The following is an 18,720-nucleotide window of genomic DNA, read 5'->3' as shown; positions in this document are numbered from 1 at the left end:
ATAGCTGTAGATAAGAGAATATGTCTTATTGGGGCATCAATTTTTATCATTCCTTAGTAGTAGAGTGGTTTCCAACCTGGGGGGGGGGGGGGGGTAATGGCCCCTCCAAGGATCACAGGTTACCTGCCTGTGACTTTGACCTTATTGACCTGATTAATAACCCGACCAGGCATGAATTCCACAAGACCTCTGTTCTCGACCACCAGGAACACACCCGGTTGTCTGGCCATCACAAATGTGATGGCCAGACAACCGCGTTATAACACAATATGTTATAACACAATTTGTTACAAACACGACTGTGTTTGTAACAAATTGTGTTATAACGCGCTAGTTCATTTAGTGCTTCGCCTTTCTAGCTGCAGTCGATTGTCCCTGCTGAGTTGCCGTAGAGCAGAAATAAAGAACATGGCTTGCCGCTAAACAGAGTGTCTGGTGTCCAGTAAATTACATGGTGTCAGGTTTGTTTCGCTTAATGCGCCTTAAAACCCGGTGCGCCTTTTGTATGAAAAAAGACGCGTTCATTGATGTTGCGCGAAGTTGCGCCTTAAATCCAGGTGCGCCAAATGGTCGTGAAAATACGGTGTATGGATTTTAAATAATTTCTTCCAGACCTAAGGTGTGGCATAGGACGCTGGAAAAAAAAAAGTGAACAGTGCCCTCCCACAATCAGCCAGAAGGTCGTCCAGAGTTTTCCTGCTTGTACCCTGAGGCTTGTCTTAATAGCTGATCTTGTTTTACTGCAGCATAACACACACACACACACGCACACACACACACACAGATATCAGTCTTATCTGCCAGAGCTGGCCTCTGTCTGCCTCCGCTGGCGTGAGACCAAAACGGGAGACATAAAAGGAAATGTAGCGAGAATAAAAGGATTTGAAAAAATAAACAAGCATTTTCTGAACAGGAGATGCGTCTGGAATGAAAAATCACATCATATTCGATATGCAGCTGAGGGGGAATGCACTCAGAGGAAGCAGCACATCGCTCCTCTCCCTTGTGGGAAGGTTTTTTAATGTCTTGCATCACTAATAATGGAGCAAGGAGCAAAGGTTCACGATTTGATTGCATTGTTTGGGTTCTGCTAAACGACAGGATCATTTAATCCACCTTCAGACGACGCGTTTAGTCTTAAAAGGGACATATTATGAAAGAAAAATCACCTTTCCCATGTTTCTATGCTAATATTTGGTGGTTTTGGGTCAAAAACCTCCAAATTAAACCATCCAGTCAATCCTGCGTAGTCTGCGTAGTTCTGTAATCAAGTTTTGAAACATGTCTGGCTGCACTGTTTTCGTTTGTGACATCACAACCGGGGGGGGGGGGGGGCATTCACAAGATGTGTGTGCACTCTCCCTGTGTCTGCGCTCCGCACGTCCAGGCTCTACCTGTGGCTCGTGTGCATGAGTCGAAGAAGAAGAAGAACGGAGTGGCTAAAGTTAATTTTTGGTGGAAATCGAAGGTAGCCAGGGTGAACTTCAGCAGTCTGGATGAAGTTTTTCAGCTTCACCTGCTGAAGAAAGCGAAGTCGATTCGTAGGGACAAAGATCATCCCCTAAATCCGGAATATAAGCTGCTTCCATCGGGTGTTCGACTGGCACTCCCCGGGGTCACTAAAAACAGATACAAGTTCTCTTTTGTCCCACTCTCCATCAGGGCCCTGAATGACACAGAACGGAGGTGACCCTGCCTTACCTGTTTGCATGTTTGCACTGTTTTTATCATGAATACTATGCACCTTTACAACGATGCTGCTCTTAAGATTTTAGAAATCTTGTCTCGCATGTCCCTCTTGTCTTACATGTCCCTTAAATGTTGTAGAAAGTGTGTGGAACTGCTGTAAACCGAATTGCCCTCTGAGGGACAAAACAATAAAAGTGAAGTGAAGTGTTCCAAGTGAAAATTGGCAAAAATGTTTTAGTGTGTGTGAGAAAAGTCACCTCACCGGTTACCATGGTAGCGTGCATCTGCGCCCCTGCCCGCTATGAACTTAGTTTCTCTTTCATTTTTAGAGGCGTTTCTGACAGAGCTGTTTGAGACAGAAAAGAGGGTTAGGGTTAAGGACGAATATGGCAAAATGCCATGCTGCCTTGAATGGGTCCACGCCACCTGCTTGCAGGAAATTATTTGGACAGAAATACAGTAGTTCTGTTTTTTTTTTGTTTTTTGGAACCCTTACCAACCAACAACTAAACCAAGAAAATATGACCTGATTTCAGCATGTGTTCTTTTCATTTGTCACATTTTAGATGTAAAATTGTTCCTACATTCACACTGATTTTCAAGGATAGATTTGTCTGAATACTTAACCATTGTGGTAAAGCCCTAAAAGTGCCCTGAGGAATCTGCAGTAGATTTGATGGCAACTGTAGGGCAGCAGAACAAGCCGTAAACTTGTTTGCCATCCATCAAGTGTAATTCCTTTGTTCATTCTTGTCTGGACTCTACTTTGGCCTCTCGGGGAGCTATTCAGCTCTTAGGCAGCTAAATGTTCATCTATATCTTTGTCTGCCGGTTGGAACGATGCAGTTGGTGCAGCTCAGCCCAGACCAGACAACGCTGCAGCCATAAAACCAAAACTGCGTGCTAAAAGACAGTAAAACACCAACATTATAAATAAAGCTATTTAACACATTTCTAGTTATTTGTGGTGTGCACAACATTTCTGTATAAATAGTGTTAATATCTCACCTTTCCCACCTTTAATGCCTCTGCACAGACTTCCATACCCTGGGTTCTGACCCCTTATGTGATCAATAAATTGGACTCCTTTACATTAAATGCATGCAAGGTTCTTTTCCTTACCTTTTAAAGTGACATAAACTGCATTTGGAACCCAAAGGCATCATTCCTGTCAGTAGGGTCATTGTGTTGCTAGTAAATTGTAGTAAATGGGGCTCCCATTAGGGGCTTTATATAGCATCCTGCTGCTACATGCAAACACATCTCCTGAAGCAATGTGCAAAGACAAGGCAGAGAGGAGGAATGGAAGGCGAAGCTTGCACCGCCCCCTTTTTCTAGGTCTAATCCTTCTTAGTAGAGAAGCGATAAGAGTGTTTCGACTTAGACCCAAATTTCCTCTTGTTTATATGCATCCTCTGCCAAACCACGTGGAGTCGGATCATCTGAGTGATGCCAGTTTGGCAGGGCGGTAAATAGATCGCTTCCTCCCGGCCTAGGAGTGATCACAACCGCGGTGTAGAGAACAAAACGCCGATGCGTCTGTTTGTCTGCATTTCCCCTCCCTCTGTTCATCTTTGTGAAAGCGCTCGCTCAGAGATCGGCATCTGTCACGACTTTGTTGACGTGTGCCTCTCATTCCTTTGCATGCAGGGGAAATGGAGCACCGTGCTTGGGATGAAGCTTATTCACCCGGGGGGGCACACACCCCAACATTCATCCAGACTGCAGATAGAAAAGCTTCTTAATGTTGGTAACTTCTTCTGGGTTTCATACTTCAGAGGATTGTGTTTGTGCTGTGGTGGTGAGATGCTTAACGCAGAGCAGGGCAGCAGGGAGTCGTATAAAAACAAGAAATCATTGCAGTACCTTTAAAAGGTTAATGGACACCTGCTGTGGATGTCATGTTGTTAAGGTGGATCAGGGATGTAACATTTATTTGCTGCTCCACTAAAGGAAACGAGGCTGCTGAAAACTGGAGCTGTTGTGGGCCCCAACCCCCCCGGGCTGTTTCACCCGGGTCAAGGCGATTTAAGCCCAGTGATGTTTTCTAATGCTGCAGAGCATCCTGCACGGCTTTGGCGTGCATGCGACCGCCGTCCACTCAGGTGATTGGAGGAGAGCTTGTGAGTGGATCCTTGTTACCTGTTACCTGTGGGAAATGTTGGCAGTGAATGTTCTGCATGCAGAAGAAACTGCTGACCCTACAGGACACCGTTTCCTGCTGCAGGGACAAGCGAGCATTATCGGGCACAAACTGAACCGTGGAGAGCTCGAGGTGTTTGGCTGCCGGTGAGGAGACCTTTACCAACCTGCCCCCCCCCCCCCAAAAAAAAAAGAAAATTCCTACGGGAAAGAATCATGGAAAGCTTTTTTGTGTGATGCGCTGCCAAAATTGTCCAGTAAACAAATTGAAAAACAGGTTGAAAATAAGTTCCGGATTCTCCGGCTTCCTCCCATCCCAAGTCCGGGACTACAGGAAAGTAGCATTCCTGCTATAACCTGCCACAATGCAGCGCTCCCTAGTGGTTAATGTTAATTGTACACTGTCCCTGTATTACAACTAACTAATTAACTAACTATAGTTTTGTGGAATCGTATTGCCCAAAGAAATGCTGTTTGTTTGTTTTAACTAACGAGTTCTGAGAGTTTTGAATTGTAACTTCTTGCTCACTTGTCTGTTTGCTTTAAGAATTAAGTGTCGGATGTGAGGGGCTGATTGATGACCGGGCCGCATTGATCTGCCCTCTATCGATCAGTGATCAATAAACAAATGATTTGAATTAGTAACTCTGGTTTAACGCAATAGAGAATATGAATGAACTGGGAACGAACACACATGAACACACAAATTCAGTCACGTCCTTCTCATCTGATGCGCGTGCGCGCACACACACACACACACACACACACAGAGTGTTGATCCTTGCAGCTCAGGGGAACACAGCTAGGAGAGGGGGCTTCAGTTTCACTGATGAGACAGTAATTAGTAGCAACTCCTAAGGGAGCGGAGATAGACTTCACACAGCCGTCCCTCTGTCTGTCTCTCTCGCCCTCCACAGCCATTAACAGCAGCAGCAGGTCCCCCTCGTCTCCCTCCCTCGTTCTCCAGCATCATTGTGTGTCAGCCAAACAAACAGGCAGCGTCCTGCATATAGTCAACAAACAATACAGCAGCTAGCATCTTCTGTCTTTGTGTAGCTTTGAGGAAACGTCCAGCTTGTGAAAAAGATGAAACACAAACCAGTAGAAGTCCTTTTTCCATCCATCCATCGTCTCACACATGAGACGATCTCAGTCAGCGCATCTTCAGCCGCTTTACCTGCCTTGCAGGTCACGGGTCTGCTGAAGCCTATCCCAGCTTGCTGCTGACGAGAGGCCGGGATGCACCCCGGATGAGACGCCAGCTCATTCGGGGTGCCTCTCTATCTAAATAGTGTTTGTTCTGTTCGGCCTGCTTCATGTGCCGCCACCGCCGGAACGACTGTGTTCAATTTAGAACGAACTCATCGGTGACACCGTTTCCATTGAGACCGTGCGTTTTCATTCCCCGGTGACGCACTGCCATGTGGGCTGCCTGGGTCCAGCAGGGGATGGGCACGTGAAAAGGGCAGAAAGATTCTGTTTGCTTCAGCAGTTTTGCTGGAAGTGTGCGTGTGAGGCAGCGGAGTGCTGGGAATCTCGTATTACTGGTTCAGGGCTTTCAGACTACGTATACGCAGATTGTTTTTCTGCGGCTGTTTCCCTCTTGTTTAAGTTTTTCAAGTTTGATCTTGTATTTACTCTTGTTTTCTGTGTTTGGATGGCTCTTTTTGTCTTTTTTTTTTTTTTTTTTTTTTTTTACCTGTGTGAGTCTGAGACCATACACTGTGTAAGCAGATAGACCTGTTGCTAAGGGTTTTTGAGATTACCTGTTCACATTAGCCGATAGGACTCATTTATAAACCGTGAACCCAGGATTTAGAGACACGTTTGCCTCTGCTTTGATAAACTGGTTTGCCAGACGACTGTTAACCTCTCTGCTTCAGCTCAGTGACCTGAGCATACATGCATTACCGCTCGCGTGCACGCCTCATCTTCGTGCTCATCATAGGTTCGTCACCGCTGATGCATTGAATGTCTTCATTTTGAATTTGATATTATTTGATTACTCGTTAAAAACAACATGTAAACATTTGCTATTCAAATATTTACATGCAATTGAATTTAGTGTGGTAAAATGTTCCTTTTCTATTAGAATCACAATAATAAGAAATAGAAGAGCTCCTGAAATTCTCGCGTTGCCTGGGTGAGAGTTGACTTCGCTTGATGCGGAATATTGATAAAGGAATATTTTAAATGTTGCCTTCAAATATGTGGGTACATTTTTTAGTTATGTGTTCTTTATTGGTTTGCTGCATTTCTGTTCAATAAAATGTGGTACAAATACTCTTTACTGGGAATTGCTGGTGGTGTTGAAACGTGGGTAATGTGGATTCCAGATTTTGACCATAAAGAACAATGGCCCCTCCAGTATGAGCCAGACAGAGACTTTTTTTTTATTTCTAGAAAGGGGGAAAAAAATCAAAAGTTGAGGAGCAATAATATCAAAGATAGTCTAATTTGATTGGGACTAATCAATAATCCCTCAATTGAGGAGTCTTGATCACCTCACAGGAGGAAATATTTTGGTTAAATCCTCCACATCTACAGCTTTTCTCATAGCTGTGATGTTCTCAACTCCTGCTGTCCTCCAACGGGGGGATACCAGATATTGCTTTATTCCTTTTTGAGGTCGAGGAATCTCATGTTGGATGAGCAGAGTCATGTAAATAAATCCGCCCTTAACAAGGATGTGATTAGCCTATTGATTCTCTCTTCCAATATCCTTACGGCTGCAAACAGAATCTCTTCCATTTTTCGATTCCTGTGACATTAACAACTGCAGCGGTAAATATGCTGCGACTGGGCCGCCCTTGAACAGAGATCACACAACCCAGGGCAACAATATTTTGGACATTGTGACATGGACATTTTTACATCTTGTTTTTACAGCCAATGTTTTTTTGTCGATTGTTCTTTGCAGACTGAAGAAGAAGTCTCAGTCGGTGGATATCGCCAGTCAAGGTTTCTCCCCGACTCTGGTGCCGGCCTCGCCCCTCAACAAGGCTGCGCCACCCGTTGCCAAGACAACCGCTGTCCTCGCTGTGCAGGAGAACAACAGTACCAACTCCCAGCCCCGCAGCCCCAGGTGTGGCGAGCTGAAGAGGGGCTACACCATAGGTGAGTGATTCACAGGCCAGGGGCTCTGCTGTTTTTGTTAGTATCGTTTCTGATGATGGAGATGCTTGCTTCTTTTAAAAAGTTATTCTTCAGCTTTGTCTTCACAATGAACACAATTAATTTAATAAAATTAAAGAAAAAAAACCTCTAATTAAGCCTTTTATCCTTGTGATATTAACCTTCTCTGCAGTCCCGCTGTATTTAGCAGAAGATTTAATGAGGTTTTGATGCTCGGTTGGTTTCAAGGCTCTGGAGCCGGCTTGTTAATATTCCGTGTGTGTAAAGGTGGTGATATTTGAGGAGCACACGCTCTTGACACCAACTTCCTGCTTGGCTAAACGTCAATGTGTCACATCCACGACTCTGTTTTCTCTTCTAATTCATCCTCCTTTGAAATTATAATTACGTGACTGATTAGATTTATTCCTGTGATTATATATTTTTTTGATGATGAAATGAGTTTGAGCTGAACTAATTCCAAAGTGTGAATAAGCATCTCTGTTCGGTTCATAGCTCTGATTCTGCTGTTAGAAACGAGCGTTGAGGGCAAAGCGGGAACTGGAATCCTGCCGAACTAAAAGTAATCAGCATCTCGAGCTTTGACCGATTACTTTTGTATTTGTAGTGATGTCTTTGGCTTCTGCTGCCGTGCTGTTATTTCTCTAGTTGTTTCCCAACCCACTGTATGTTCTTGATCTACCCCCATATATTTTCTAATGCATAAAGCTCTTCTATCCTACAGGATGTGATTAACAGACTACAATGAAAATAAGAATTTATAATAATAAAAAAAAGAGGCTGAGCTGGTACATTAATGTAGACTCACTTTGTCATGGACATAAAAGAGCTGAAAATAGAATAAAGAGAATGCAAAACGTTTGATTGAGAATCCAATTCACGGAATATTATGGTAAATAGTTGGCAGAATGCTTCAGTGCCGCAGTGCAGAAATACAAAGCACAGCAAGACAAATTGAGACATTTTCTGAATAATGTTCATTTATTCATGAAGCCAACTGGAAAACAGAGGCGCTAATAGTGAAGCTAACCAATTAACACCGATTGGTTAGCGACAATACCAAAACCTTCCCCCTGCTGTTCAGCCACTATTAGCGAGTAGAACCCAAATCAATCGAATGGAGAAAACCCACCAAAACTTCCAGAGGCAGCGTTATCAGGATGGATTTTAACAGGATCTGTCAAAACTGTCGAAACTTTAGACTTAATTGTCTTACAAAGTCTAAAGATACCATGGAAATTTTCAAACATTTAGAAACACAGAATGTTAGAAAGCTCAAAAAATGCACGTCAAAGAAGGAAAGAGTGAAAAAGAGAGGTTAAAAACATGCTGTTATCCCTCATGAGAAATGTCAGACAGAAATGTGACAGTCAAAAGTGATGAGCCGGAGCCGAAATGAAGGACAAACTGCTCATAGCTTCATCCCACTTGACACGACCCAACCAGTGTGAAACAATATTATAATATTATAAATTTAACAAAAGCATCTGAGGTGACTTCAAGCTGATCCATCATCTTATTTTGCATTTGATCCCTTGAAGTTTCTCTGATTAGCCGTGTAAATCGGTGCAGCGGCTTGAAGCTCGGCAGCGGGGGCAGGATCCTGTTCAGTGGGTTCACAGGTCTGCGCTCGCATCGGTGAGGAAGAAGAGAGTAGGTGAAGGTGCGACACTGACCTTGTGTGTCGGTGTCACGCTTTGGATACGTCGACATGCATCGACTCTGGCCGGGAGATGAATTGATCTGTGGCCAACCATTAGTCGTTGATAATCAATGTGTGTGGGTTAAAAGCTCGCTTATTGTGCTTTAGCAGCTGTAAACTGCAACAGATTGGACACGCCTCCAAAGCATTGCTTAATGAATATTCTAGCTCTTGAGCATCGTGACCAGGGTGTGCTAATTTATTCTCATGAGGCAGGAACGTTGCAGGCAGCTTGCTGTGCTGTCTATTGGCTCATTGTCATCAGCGGCACACAGCATATTCACCAGACATGTTAATACCTGGACCAAGGAGGATGGCGCCGCCTGCAGTTCTGACCTCCGCTGAGGGGCTGATATGATAATGGTGGTTTTACATTCATTGCAGGCTTCGCCCTCACTCCAAATAAAAAGCGGCAGCATCTACACATGTTCGGTGGAGTGTCAGGCATCGCTCAAGTTCAGCCCAGCAAAGAAAAGATGGGAGAATTGGGTGGGGGGGGGGGGGGGGAAGTATAAACACGGGTTGTGTTTCAGCTGTCAGGATGAAGAAAGATAAGATGAAAAAGAAATGAAAGGAAAGCCATGGGGGGTAAGAATAAAGAAAGGAAAAGGGTGAAAACGACAAGAGGAAAGCAGAAGAAATAAGCACAAAAAATGGGGGGGGGGGGGGGGGGGAGTGAAAGGAGTGTAAAGGAAGGAAAATTGGAGGTGAAAAGAACTTCAATGAAAGAAAGGGAAGTGGGCCTTGTGATCCCGAGATGCCTGCAGCGCTGCTTCGTGGGAGGTTGTGACACTCACAGCATCTCTATCTGAACTTTACACCCCTGACCAGCTCGTATAGGCGCCGCTGCAGGGCTCAGTGAGCGTTAGGGCCAGGAAGGAGGCGATCTGAGTCTGTCCACCACCATAGACTCAGTAACGATGCAATGAGTAATGGCAAACGGGCTTGTATGACTGGATTGTCCTTGTTGGGTACATGCAGTACGAGTATTCTTCACTGTTGTTGTGTTCAGGGTCTGACCCATTTTCTCTGTACATCTGTGGGTCTGCTTCTGTGCATGAGGGTAAACTGCTAAAGTTAACTTTGGAAGCAGTTAATGACTGCATTGGCTAAGCTTTTGCAAGCAGGAGATATGCCCAGTCCCTGTTTCACATGTGTGTGTGTGTGTGTGTGTGTGTGTGTGTGTGTGTGTGAGAGGCGCAGAGCCTTCACAGCATATTGCTGCAGATAATGGATCCTAAGCGGAGAGCTGCTGCACTTCCCTGTCCTTACATCCCTCCACAGCTCCCACAATCATGTTTTCTCTGCCATTTTCTTCTTCCGTTCCTCCTCTTCTCCCTCACCTATTCCCCTCTTTCCTTTTTCCTGTCATGTCCCGCTCTCTTTTGTGTGTGTGTGTGTGTGTGTGTGTGTGTGTGTGTGTGTGTGTGTGTGGTGCTAATGTCAGTTACTTTCACACATGTGCAGGAGCAAATGCCTTTTTTGCCTAAACATGCTCGATGAGTTTAAAACTGAAGCTTCGTCATCGAGGTAAATCTATTTAAACCTGGACAACCGATAAAAAAAGTGACCTTTCAAAAGAAACTCCAAAATGTTTTGACTTCCCTACAGTCATATGATATAAAGATAATGTCTGTATTGCTACAACTTAGCATTTTCAGTATGTTAAATTGTAATCTTATTAAACTTCTCTTTTTTTTAATTGAACAGCAGTGGCAGACTTCTATTTGCAATCAGCACCCAGTCAGAAGTCTCTTTAGAAGCATCTTAAATAACGCTCTTGTGTGTGAGAGAGAAATTCGTCGAGCTTGTAGGACTTCCTTTGAATCTGCAGCACCCGACAGAAACACTGATCAACAAGACAGAGCCACACGATGCCCCCCCCCCCCCCCCCCCCCCCCCCCCGAGAGGGGCCGTTCTCGCCACCGCAGCCATGTGACCGATTATTCCTCTGTTAGTTATTCATTGGTTTTCCACTGCAGCATCGAAGATCAAGCATGCATGGCTTAATATGCAGTTCCATGAAGGGGCCTCATTGGTCAGAGGGAAATTAGTAGTCTTCGTATTGATCGAGGGAAGTGTCAGGTTGGACATCCTGTTGCTGCTTTACTTGTTTCGTGTGAGTGTGAATCCACACATACGGCTTGTCCCTGAAAGCAGCATGTTGCCGTTATACAACTTCAGCCGAATAGTCGCTGCGTGATGCCTCACAGAGAGCTGATTACTATACACCGTGGTCTATTTGAGTTGGCTGCAGGCGGTACATTGGTGCTGCTTTGCTTTCGTTTTTCACGTTCTTGTCTCAGGTGGCACGTCTCTTGTGTTCATGCATCTAGAAAGAGTTTATGTCATTTTTACGTCTGTATCTCCTCAGCTTTAATTTTCCAACATCTGGATCGAGGACCATGAAGGACAATTACTTGTCCTCCATGGTTATGTTTTTTTGTTTAATAATTTCCACATTCTTGTTTTTTAATCCAGGGTTCTTGTCTTTTAATCCAGGGTTCTTGTTTTTTAATCCAGGGTTCTTGTTTTTTAATCCAGGGTTCTTGTCTTTTAATCCAGGGTTCTTGTCTTTTAATCCAGGGTTCTTGTTTTTTAATCCAGGGTTCTTGTTTTTTAATCCAGGGTTCTTGTTTTTTGATCCAGGGTTCTTGTCTTTTAATCCAGGGTTCTTGTCTTTTAATCCAGGGTTCTTGTTTTTTAATCCAGGGTTCTTGTCTTTTAATCCAGGGTTCTTGTCTTTTAATCCAGGGTTCTTGTTTTTTAATCCAGGGTTCTTGTCTTTTAATCCAGGGTTCTTGTCTTTTAATCCAGGGTTCTTGGTCTCTGTGCCGAAGCAGTGTTGAAATCTTCATTGTCTGACTCCTGGTTTCTCTTCTTGGAGGTTGTCGGTCCTCTTCTTCCTCCTCTTCTTCCTCCTCAGTTGGACTTTTCTCTTTAGCAAAGAAGCTCTCCAAAGACGTTTTTTTTATTTATTTTTTATTAATTTTCGCTAATTTACGGCTGTTTTTTTAGCAATGTATCATTTAGAGGTGAATGTTACGTTGTGGAAAATCTGGTCGTTTTTCAAAATAAAACACCTTTTATACGCTAATAATCGATACAACGGAAATTGTATAAATGAGCTCTTCTTTCTGTGCGGCCCGGTAACCAAGCCTCGGTGGTTGGGGACCACTGCTCTACACAACATAACAAGCAGCATTTGATTTTCCCACCCTTCTTTTCCTTCAGTTCACCCACAAACAATCAGGTGTATTCGTTTCTTGCTGTACTTTCTAATGCCACAACCTCGTTGCATTACGGCCATTATTTTGTCACATGAAACTATTTCAGTCAGTTATTTCATGTAAAATAGCAGAACCAACATCGACAATTAGTCATCATAGCAGCCGCCACGCGCCAATTTGGTCCGGACTAAAATATCTCGGCCTTTTGATGGGTTGCCATGAAATTTGGCACGAAACGTTCATGATCCCGTCGGGAGGTATTGTAATAAAGTGCCGGTGTTCAGCTCGAGCAAAGCTGTAAGTACACGCAGAGCTTTAGGCTCCCAAGGGTTCAGAGAAAACCAACGGTACAGCATTGACACCCACCTCACGTTGTGATTGGTCAGCTGTCTGGAGATGAGAAAGGAGCCAAGAATGTAAGTTTTCTTTAAAGCGCTTTTATTCTTGAACAATCTTGGGAGTTGTTCCCGTCGAAGACGAACTGCAACCCCGATGAATGTCCTCAAGAGGAGACTGTCTGGAAGCATGTGCCATTATCCTGCCATTTAAATTATAGTGTCTGCTGGAATTTGAATAATCTTTCAATGTCTGCTTTCATTATGAAAGCCTGTTGCAGTAAAATGTGATCAGATGCAATCAGTTGGGCAATATACCCCCCGCTACCCTTAACATATTCAACACTGTCACTAATAGCACGGCTGCTGCTGGCCGTGATGTCGGCGTTCAGACCCCAGTTGATGATTTGTGTGGGTGATGTCCATTTGAAGAAAGCATTTGTTGTTTTGGTGATGATTTGTGGGTGGAAGGGATGATTTCAGATACAGTTATTGAAACAGATCACTGCAGGTCTATAAAGGGAGATTTATTTTTATTTTAGAAATGTTACTCCCTGACTTCATCATTTACATTTACACCAGACAAATGGGTGACCCCCAACACTGACTATGCGGGATGCCGACGGTGAATGGGTGAGGTTGTGATGGTGAATGAATGAGAGCGATTTATGGAAGGCAGAGGAGGCAGTAAGAGCTTCCCGTCATGCTTTGGCAGCAGCACACACGGCCGTGCCATGATGCCTTTTGCCAGCGGAGCTGCTTGTGTGCTGAGATAAGGCCGGGCCTTCTTGCTTTGCCGTTATAGGCCGGTCACGCAGCACCGGAAGGCAGCTGAGCCCTGCCACAAATCCAACAGAGGGTTTCTTCCTATTTTAACGTCCGCCCACTCATTTTTCTGTCTTCCCCTGTTTTTGACGCTGCATATTCGCTGACAGATCATTATTTAACCTCCCGAGCAACAATTGATTGAACCGCAACATGTTTGGAGGTATTACGGCGTGTAACTCCTACAGATGTTCAGGTAGGTCGAACCAAGAAAGAGCTTTATATTAAAAAGAAAAGTTAGGTGTTTAGTTAGTAACTTCAGTCAGAAATAACAAGAATGTTCCCTTTAATATCAATGCAAACTATAATACAATGTTTAACTGCAATATATCAGAATAACATGACATATTATTTTTATTTATTTCACGACAAGGCACATTAAAAACATGTCTACGAAGGTTCTGTCTCACTGATGACAGATAGCCCACATACAATTAAGGATAATGGTTTTGCATTTTAGGGGTGGCCACGACATCCCCCCGATGCCCCCATTCATCCAACGCGCAGCCCCCATTTAGCTCTTTAATTACACCAATTTGATAAAGATGCAAATTATACTACATTATTACTATGTTTTGTAATACCCAACAAGGCACCATGCGGGCAGTGTCTCCCTTAAAGACACCCCCCGAGATGCAGCCGTCACACAGCATGTGTCTATTCAAAGTTATTATTTAATGCAGTTCTATTCAAATTAAACAGTGGTTGGTGCATTTCAAATATTAACAAACATGCGAGTTTGGTACCACACGCTGGAGGTGGAGGCAGAATGCGTAATGATGTAGAGAGACCTCTTTGATAGTTAATCCTGTGAGGGTGGCGCTGCCTGTAGGGCGCTGCGGTCTACACTGAGCGCTGATAAGAAAGGCCTGACAACAGCGTGCCTCCAGGGCTGCATTCAGACTAAACGGCAGCCAAAGCAGACTTTTTGCCAGCCTAAATTGTGCTGTGATGTGTCTGTATTTGTCTCTTGGGAAACCTAAAATATTGATTTATTTTGTTCAGATGCTTTGCTTTGTCCATACAGTGTCTGCAGGGCAGATGGATTCCCACAAGCATTGGTGTTTAGATTTATATTCACGAATGCTCACTTTAGTAACCGTAAAAGAGAGGCGCTAACATTTACAGATTTATCTTAAACTGAAACTACTTATCCTCAAATCTCATTCATTTCTCATTTGGGAACATGCGACATTGTGTCCCCACAATATTTTGGATATGTCCCCACAATGTGTGGAATACACATCCAACATACACACTCCGTAGCAACCTTGGAGGGCTCAGGAAACATTTCCACAAAGGTTAATCATATGCTTTAGTCACCCAGAGACAGAAATGGGGCACTTTGACACCAGTTTGGTTACAGGCAGAGAATGTCGCCTTTGTTTTTCTGGGTTGTGACTTTTTATCAAACTCTCATTATTCTCTGAGCTCTCTGGGTTCTAATCCAGGCCACATGAGCATCTTTTTTTCCCCCTCTCTCTCCCACAAATAATCGGAAATAAAAGTCAACAACAATAACAGCATGCCACTAAAGCAGTGCTTTTGACCAGATATGTTTTTTGTGTATTGCAAAGCCCGAGAGGGGTTTTGCTGTTTGATTTATCTTGGTCTTGCTTTTATTTGTCTGAAGAAGTGCCCGGCAATCGCTGTTTCCAGCAATCTGGGCTCGGTAGATTACATCCCAAGAAGATTCTTAACTGATTTATAGGTGAGCACCTGCTTTGGCCACTTTTTCACAAAAGAAGGCTTCTATTGTAACTGTCCAAAGAGAAGCCACTGCAGCTCCTGTTCCTTACAACCTTGAGAGAAATATAGAAAATGTAGCAGCGAGAAAATCAGAGCAGAGGTCGAGACTTGTGGTTGCTGTACACACACACACTCACACACACACACACACACACACACTGAGATAACAGAATCACTTGTCCTCAGGCCTCAGAACATCATGGAGACCAATGCGATTTTCGCTCATCCACAAAGTCCTTCAGATATTAGCGTGACATTTGTCAGGTCTGAATACCTTCAATCAATGATATGCTGTCGCTCAAAAGATGCAGTCTTATTTTAACGAAACAACTAATACATTGACGCTGTCTCTGCAGAGAAAGTGTAATTATGCGGACCTGGAGTCTCATGGTGCCCCCCCCCCCCCCCCTCTCACTGAGGGGGGGAGCGAGCAATCCCACCGTTTTGCTGCTCCGTTTGGAAAGGGCTCCGGCCATGCCCGTGGCTTGGATTGATTACATATAGCTCAAATGAAGAGTCAGCAGTGTTGTTGCAGTTGAACACCGGCACTGGGCCCCGCTATTGATTGATTCTACAGCAGAAGGAAAGTAAGATCTTTCACTTTACAAAACCTTCGCACTCTTGAAATCAGGGGCTTCTGTTTCATACCATGGCTCTCAAATAATATATCATATACAGTGGGTCGTATTTACTTTGGCCACTTGGGCCACATTTGACTTTTATTTAAGAATCAATACGTATATTTTTAGGTGCGTTGTCTCTACACACATCTTTGTGCAACATGAAACTAATTTCATTGATAATTCAGAATTACGGTTCATTTTTAGTTTATTCACATTAATGCTTTCAGGCCAAAAAAACGTGTTATAAGGGACAGTTTTAAGGTTAAGGAAAATGCAGCACAAAATAAGTGAGTGGGAAAAAAATAAGAAAAATAATAGTTCAGAGTGTCCTTGTTTGTTGTTTATATTACTGACATTGCATTACTGAATGAGTGTATGTGAAAGACATGCCTTAAGTGCGTCTGGCTTTAGCTTGTCCTTGCAGGTTCCATGTAATCAGTGGGAAAGATGACAAAAAGAATTTGAAGCCGAGCCAAAAAAGGCTGGAGTCGAGCCGAATCATAGACATGACTCATCCTCATCCACCTTGACTCCTGCTCCACCACCCTCCTTTCCCGTCATCCTCCAGCTCTCATTAGCATGTGGAGGACTTTGCATTGTGCGTGCTCTGGGGACATGCTATCTAATGCAGTGGTTTATCCAAGAGGAAAAAGAGCTGGAGGACAGAATTTAGCCAGCCAGTGCTCTGCGCCGTCTTCTCGTGCATGGGTCACTGCTCTGGACATTCACTGGATGCCAGGACTCTGGGAAACTGTCACAAAGGAACATATTAGCAGGAGATGCGTGCACCGAATTTGAATTCCTCTTTTTTTCCCCCCACCATGGCTGAAGAAAGTAACAGCAGATCTTGAAAACATGCTTTAAAAAATGACTCCAGTCAATTTAAAACTCAATTTGGTGCAGTTAAATGATAAAAAAATGTGTCTTTGTCTTTGCTATTACCGCATCTAACATCTGTTTAAGCAATCAACTCCAAATCACTTCAGAACTGTTATTATACTGCATATTTTGGAGACTCCAAACACAACTGAATTAAGATGACCACTCATAAATCACAATCGTGCTGTTAGACAGGATGCTGGGTCACGATTACGCAGCTTCGGTGCTTTCGGGATTTTTACATTAAGCTTTGGGAATTATATCAATCTACTGACCAGACATGACAAAGTGGGTTTCAGACTGTGGAATTTCATCTTCTTAACCTTAAAGGCTAACCTTGGCTTCCCCATAATAATTACGGACCAAAGTGATCTTTGACGATTTAGCTGGTGTATTTTATTTCTTGGGGGGCAGCATTCCCAAAACAAGCTGTCTGCTAATTATAATAAAATTAAGCTGTAGTTACGAGATGTCAAATTTAGATGCCACTAATGGATGGCATCAGGTGGACGGGAAATATATTGCATGCAATTCTACTGTTTGGATGTGGACATCGCTGCAGTTAATATGATTAACATTTTGCTCATTAAATTAAGATGCAATGTATTATTTCACCCATCCGTTATTGATAAGAGTATTTTGATGCAGCCCATCTAGTTCGCTGAAGGACTTGCATTAGTACTAGTACATGTACTGCACCTTAACCCGGTGAAGATCGTCTTGCATCCACAGGGTGGGTTTAGACATCCGCTGGGAAGTCTGTTTTTTCCAGTGATGCTTTAATATGCTCTTAAATCTTCTACTGTTTTCATCCAACACAATAACAAGAAGACTTCTCTTATATGTATATGAACTTTTTATATTTCTCAGCTGCTGAAAGTTACCTTTCCAAATTTAGCTTTCCAAAATTGACAAAACTTGCCTTCCTAGCCCTTTCTCGTACTGCAGTTACTTTATGGCTCAGATGCGTATTTGCATAATCTATTTAAAGTTAGTGGATATAAAGTTGTGAAACATTTTGTGAAGTCCTTTGGCTGGCAGCTCATTTCCTTTCCATTAGTATCTTCCTCTGATTACTTTTGGAGGTGGGAAGAAACCCACGCAGACACGGATAGAACATACAAACCCCACAGATAGGAATCGAACCCAGAACCTTCTTGTGAGGCAACAGCGCTACCCACTATGCCACCGTGCCACCCCCCCTGAGGACTGATCATTTGTTTCATGCTGGTAGAAAACCAATAATTGCTGATAATAAGTGATTCATTTGTTTTGTCCTAAGTTGGGTTCTCTTTTTTTTAAGGACAGCTACATTCAAACTTGTGTGTCAATGCTCGGCACTATATTTGAGCTACATGTGTGTCATCATTAATAGAGTGAGTCAGTGTGACTCTTCTTAATGAGCCTCTCTTACTTTAGTCTGAACTCATTCATATTCATTTCCGTGGCCTCCAAAAGGTTGCGTCCGTTTAAGGACGCTAATGTCTCACACTTGGAGTGATGCAATATGCCCTCCCGGCTCATAATTTAACCAACCAATTATTCATCTACTGCATCTCCTTAGGGGGAAGAGAGTCATTATCCAATTCAGCACACTTGTGGAGCGAGTGATACCAGGTGACGAATGAGGATTTTCTGAGGTGAGGACAGTTTGACGGCGCCGCTTCCCTTCCCATCCTTGTAGGATTTAAGGCGCCCGTTTGGTTGTAACTTCCTCCGGCCCCACAGCGTCGGTGTTCTCGATCGGATTCTAGTATCCACCGAGGCAAACAGGCACATGCAGGACAGTCGTTGTGATGACATTTATGACACTGTCTGGCGTATAGGAGTGAATTAGCTCTTCATAAAGAGTTCAGGACAGATGAGGACAGTTGTGTAATGGGGAATTTGTTTTGTTTGCACGCCTGACGGTTCCTCTGGCTTGTAGCTTCTCTTTCTTTGTCCCTGACAGCTTTACTGTGGGATCCACATCCTGCACAAGGCTGGCCTTCATTATTTTTAATAAATTGCCCTTTATAAAGAGAGCACCGGTGCATGACTGGTGCACGTCCCTGTTCCGGTCCTCCCTCCACCCAATCTACTTCTAATCTACCATTAGTATGTTTTTTCCTCTTCCTCACTGTTTCTGTGCCTCATATTAATGGAACACTTGCTTGGTAATAACACGCTTTCCGGAAGGAAAATGATGAAAACACTGAGGCTGGCGCTCGCCACTCAGCAGACGGATGCATTGTTGCTGTTTGGCCAGCGGTCATCAGTCGTCAAGGCCACCCAGCCTCAAAGGGCACCCACAGACGTCTGTGGAGGATCGATGACCATGAGTGGGCGCAGTGGAAAAGCCGGTGAAAGATGGCCCATTCTGACATCACGGTTCATCAATCACAACAGCCACCCCTGTAGAACCGTCTTGA

The 18,720-nt window shown here is 43.7% G+C and overlaps 1 protein-coding gene across 1 annotated transcript in view; it reads left to right on the top strand.

The window, feature by feature from the left end:
- Positions 1-1,345: 1,345 nt before the first annotated feature.
- The window catches only part of oxr1a (oxidation resistance 1a), a 71,938-nt gene continuing 54,563 nt past the window's right edge, over positions 1,346-18,720 (top strand). Inside the window, exons 1-2 of the mRNA XM_068760518.1 lie at positions 1,346-1,686; positions 6,752-6,948. Coding sequence (XP_068616619.1) covers positions 1,346-1,686; positions 6,752-6,948 — 538 coding nt within the window. The remainder of the gene's footprint in view (positions 1,687-6,751; positions 6,949-18,720) is intronic.

The sequence above is a fragment of the Brachionichthys hirsutus genome, chromosome 3, assembly GCF_040956055.1.
Source record: "Brachionichthys hirsutus isolate HB-005 chromosome 3, CSIRO-AGI_Bhir_v1, whole genome shotgun sequence".
NCBI lineage: Eukaryota > Metazoa > Chordata > Actinopteri > Lophiiformes > Brachionichthyidae > Brachionichthys > Brachionichthys hirsutus.
This window is presented reverse-complemented; position numbering and strand designations above follow the sequence as displayed.